Source organism: Sinocyclocheilus grahami, unplaced genomic scaffold (assembly GCF_001515645.1).
Source record: "Sinocyclocheilus grahami isolate Dianchi unplaced genomic scaffold, SAMN03320097.WGS_v1.1 scaffold536.1, whole genome shotgun sequence".
NCBI lineage: Eukaryota > Metazoa > Chordata > Actinopteri > Cypriniformes > Cyprinidae > Sinocyclocheilus > Sinocyclocheilus grahami.
In genome coordinates, this window is record NW_015505715.1 from 529644 (window position 1) to 533925 (window position 4282).

General features: G+C 37.1%; 1 protein-coding gene across 1 annotated transcript in view; it reads right to left on the reverse strand.

Moving 5' to 3' along the window:
- Nucleotides 1–21: 21 nt before the first annotated feature.
- Nucleotides 22–4282, reverse strand: part of LOC107555528 (signal peptide peptidase-like 3) — a 68865-nt gene continuing 64604 nt past the window's right edge. Inside the window, exon 10 of the mRNA XM_016238353.1 lies at nt 22–1210. Coding sequence (XP_016093839.1) covers nt 1128–1210 — 83 coding nt within the window. The 3' untranslated portion in view covers nt 22–1127. The remainder of the gene's footprint in view (nt 1211–4282) is intronic.

A 4282-nucleotide genomic window follows, 5' to 3' on the forward strand; every position in this document is an offset into this window, starting at 1 on the left:
TGACGAGACCCTTACCCCCCCCCCCCCCCCCCCATTAGCACGATAAAGCTCATCTTCAGCGCTCCATCCAGAGCCCTACATTCATACATAAACACAAATGTAAATCACACACAACCTTGTCTTCACTGGCCGAGTTGAACAGCCCACTGCGATGAGTTTCATGGAAGAGGCAAAAAAAAGTGACCTATGCGGACCAATTTATGAGCGGAAAAAGGAAAGGAATAAAAACATTTCCCATTTGCGCATTTTGAGATCTAAAAGTAACGAAATGAAAGCCGGTTCCTATTTAAATGCATCTTCGCTCTTGTTTGCACATGATCTCACGCACGCTTGCACCTCGACATGATAACCCCTAATACATGTGTACACATATATACATAGAGCTGTGCGCCCCCACAATTGATAATGCATCATTTCTGTATATGCCAAGAATAAAATCTTTCTAAATAAAATACATGTTTCTGCGAAGGAAGGGTTGTTAGAAAGGGAAACAGGCGGGCAGGAGGGAAGGATGGATGCGGGTTGGGTTTTATCAGAAAGGGAAAGAGGAAGAGAGAAGGAGGGAAGGAAGGAAGGAAGGAAGGGGGAAAACGACGCTGTCCTCTACTGTGTGTTGGTCCCTTATAGGGTCATCGACATCCCAAGCTGTGGCAGAATCTACGTTCCTCATTCACAGTTCATTTAGAGCAGTAAATAATAAACAAATCTCAGTCTGTAAATCCATAATGGTGCCAAACGGTACAAATGGAAACACACTTGGAGCTCAAAGGGGCTCCGGTTCACGTGCAGACAACGAGTGATTCGGTAACGTGTGGCTGAGTCCGGTGGAACAGGAAAGGGATGATGGGATGGAAGGAAGAGAGAGAGAGAGAAGGAAAGGTGGCATGATAAAGGTGGAATGGAGCTGAGAAAGAAAAGAGGTAGAGGAAAAAAACATGTATGATTGGAGACGTGAGGAGCGCATGAATCCATCTGGCAGTGAAGTCGGCGTACAGCTGTTCATCCACTGGCTGGAGGATGACAACGGGAATGAGGGACGATGAGAAGACGAGTGCTGTTCCTCTCTTCAGACCTCTCTCTCTTTCTCCGGTGGGTCGGGTGGGAGGGTTGGTGGGAACTTGTGCTGGTCAGAGATGTATCATACCTCCAGGAAGCGGGAGCTGCTGGACTTGGTGTGGAAGGGCTCGGACCACATGCGCCGTAGGTCCCCCTGTGGAGCACCAGACACAGACAGAATAACCACCAATTCATACCAAGAGCGAGTGATGGTCAATGAGTTTATATATATATATATATATATATATATATAAAAAAAATATTAAATATTATTTTATCCTTTTTTTTAACTTACAATTTTCCACTGCTGTTCATTCATTTGCATAATCTAAGTGTTATTTACATGTTTTGTGTGCACACACACACCTTAATATAGGCTACTACAATTCATTAAAAAAAAATATAAAAAAAATTTGGGTCAGTAATTACTTTTGATGTACACATACACAAATTATTTAAATAAAACTAAATAGACTTATACAACAAAAATCTATAAGAAAAAACAATAATGTTCAAGTACAAATAGAATAAAAATCTACCAACAATATTATTATTAATAATAACGTTTAATCAGATGTTACTCATTTTTTATTTTATCTTGCTTGTAAATATCTAGTATATACCAAGTTAATATAAGTAATATATTTTATTATAAATAAGTTAATAAAAATATAATTTCCCATCTATGATATATCAGCTCTGAAATGTGTTTGGTATGATGAATAAAATGCATAGTTTAATTATATTGTCTATGTGAACAGACTGATGCATGTGATAAAAACACAATGTCCCAGTGCTCATCAATCCTGCACACTCATTTGACCCATTAGTTAACATTAACATTTGAAGCATTAATGTTCACACATATCAGAGCTCAAGAATATGAGATAGTCACAGATTATTACAGAAAATGTCAGTGGTCTGCAGCTGCATTACAGGAAGTTACAGATAATTGTGACATTTCACTCAGCACACTTTCATCGGTCACGCCACAGGTTTGACAGCTAGTCTTATCATATCCTCCTGAGAACCAGAAAAAAAAGTTGTGTATTTTTTTTTATGTCATTACATTGGTTGTAGAGGACGCCAGGACTAAGTTATTTAAAAAAATTATAAAGGCATGTATAGGCAAAAACGATTTTTTTTCCATTCACTAATCAGTTTTTAGGTTTCAGGCTATTTTTAAGCTAAACTTTGCACAAAGATGATTCTCAAATATGTTATGAAAATTATAAGTTAAAATTATATAATGTGTTGTACAGAATGATTTGATATACTACTGTACTTTATAGAATATGTGCGTAAAATGTCCATAAATTGGTATTCCCATTCTATATTATCTAATTTACATATTAATGTATTCTTGGGGCAAACCATAATGAAAAAGAAGTGTAATAATGGGAGTAATAACTTTGCAACAGTTTCATAAGAATATCTCATATTTCATAGGAATGTTGATCTATAATTTCTTTCACTATTGACTAGTGTTGTCAAAAGACCCAGTACCTCGGTACCAAAAAAAGAAAACGTTACAGTACGTTTTTTTTTTTTTTTTTTTTTTTTTTTTTTAAGTACCGGTGGTACAGAGTACCCGGTCAACCCGGTCCTTGATGCGCTATCTGAAAGGTGCGCAGACACGCTCTCTTCATAAAAGCACTGAGACGTGGCGACATCAAAACGAGGAAACACACCAAACAAAACACTTTAAAGACACCCAGATCAAATGAAAGAGTTCAAGCAGGTAAGTTTCATTTAAATTTTTTATATTTAGATCAGCGTTTCCCATACATTGATTTATTTGTGGCTACCCGCCACAATATCAAAACTGCCCGCCACAAATAGATAAAAAAAAAAAAGGCTTCGACTTTGTTGAATAAACATGAGCACTGCACGTGTTAAAGTCGAAACCCGGTGCGGGTGTTTTTATATCACTGTATTCCTTGATGCGCTATCTGAAAGGTGCGCAGACACGCTCTCTTCATAAAAGCACTGAGACGTGGCGACATCAAAACGAGGAAACACACCAAACAAAACACTTTAAAGACATATCAGTCTTGCCTGTAATGCTTGAGCAGTTTGTGAGCTGAGCGCTTATTTGATTACAGCCGTTATCGGGGAAACCTCTATCTCTCCTGCTCTACACGCGCCTCCTGCTGGCAGAGAAGGAATTTGGATATATATGCCACCAGAAATAGACTAAGTATGTGGAAAACACCGCTTCTGTTATGAATATTATTCAATATTTTAATTTGAATGTCGGATTGAAATGAACGCTGTTATAAGAGTAGTTAATCGTTAGCATCAACGCGGCTAACGCTAATATAATGAGCATTAGAATGAAGTTTCTTTATTAACTATTTAATGCTCCTATAACTTCTATTAGGGTAAAAAAAAAAACAGGAGGACATGATGATATTTACTATTTTTACACACCAGAGGCTTTTAAATGAATTGTGAATCTAAAATATGCGTGTTAGAGAATGTACAAATGGTTAACATTGTTTGACAATGGTTAACATGTATAAATGGTTAACAACACTACTAGCGGGTGTTTTTATATCACTGTATTTCTGAAGTAAACCGACTGTCTTCAGAAAATGATCAGTCTTGCCTGTAATGCTTGAGCAGTTTGTGAGCTGAGCGCTTATTTGATTACAGCCGTTATCGGGGAAACCTCTATCTCTCCTGCTCTACAAGCGCCTCCTGCTGGCAGAGAAGGAATTTGGATATATATGCCACCACAAATAGACTAAGTATGTGGAAAACACCGCTTCTGTTATGAATATTATTCAATATTTTAATTTGAATGTCGGATTGAAATGAACGCTGTTATAAGAGTAGTTAATCGTTAGCATCAACGCGGCTAACGCTAATATAATGAGCATTAGAATGAAGTTTCTTTATTAACTATTTAATGCTCCTATAACTTCTATTAGGGTAAAAAAAAACAGGAGGACATGATGATATTTACTATTTTTACACACCAGAGGCTTTTAAATGAATTGTGAATCTAAAATATGCGTGTTAGAGAATGTACAAATGGTTAACATTGTTTGACAATGGTTAACATGTATAAATGGTTAACAACACTACTATTGACTTTCCCTGTTGTGTCTCCCCAAAATGCCTGATTAACATGCCGTTTGTCCTGGTGTCCTTTACAGAAGACATGCATGTGATTCGCAGATTAACTGTTAAGTTTAACCATCATAGAGTGAAAGTTTAT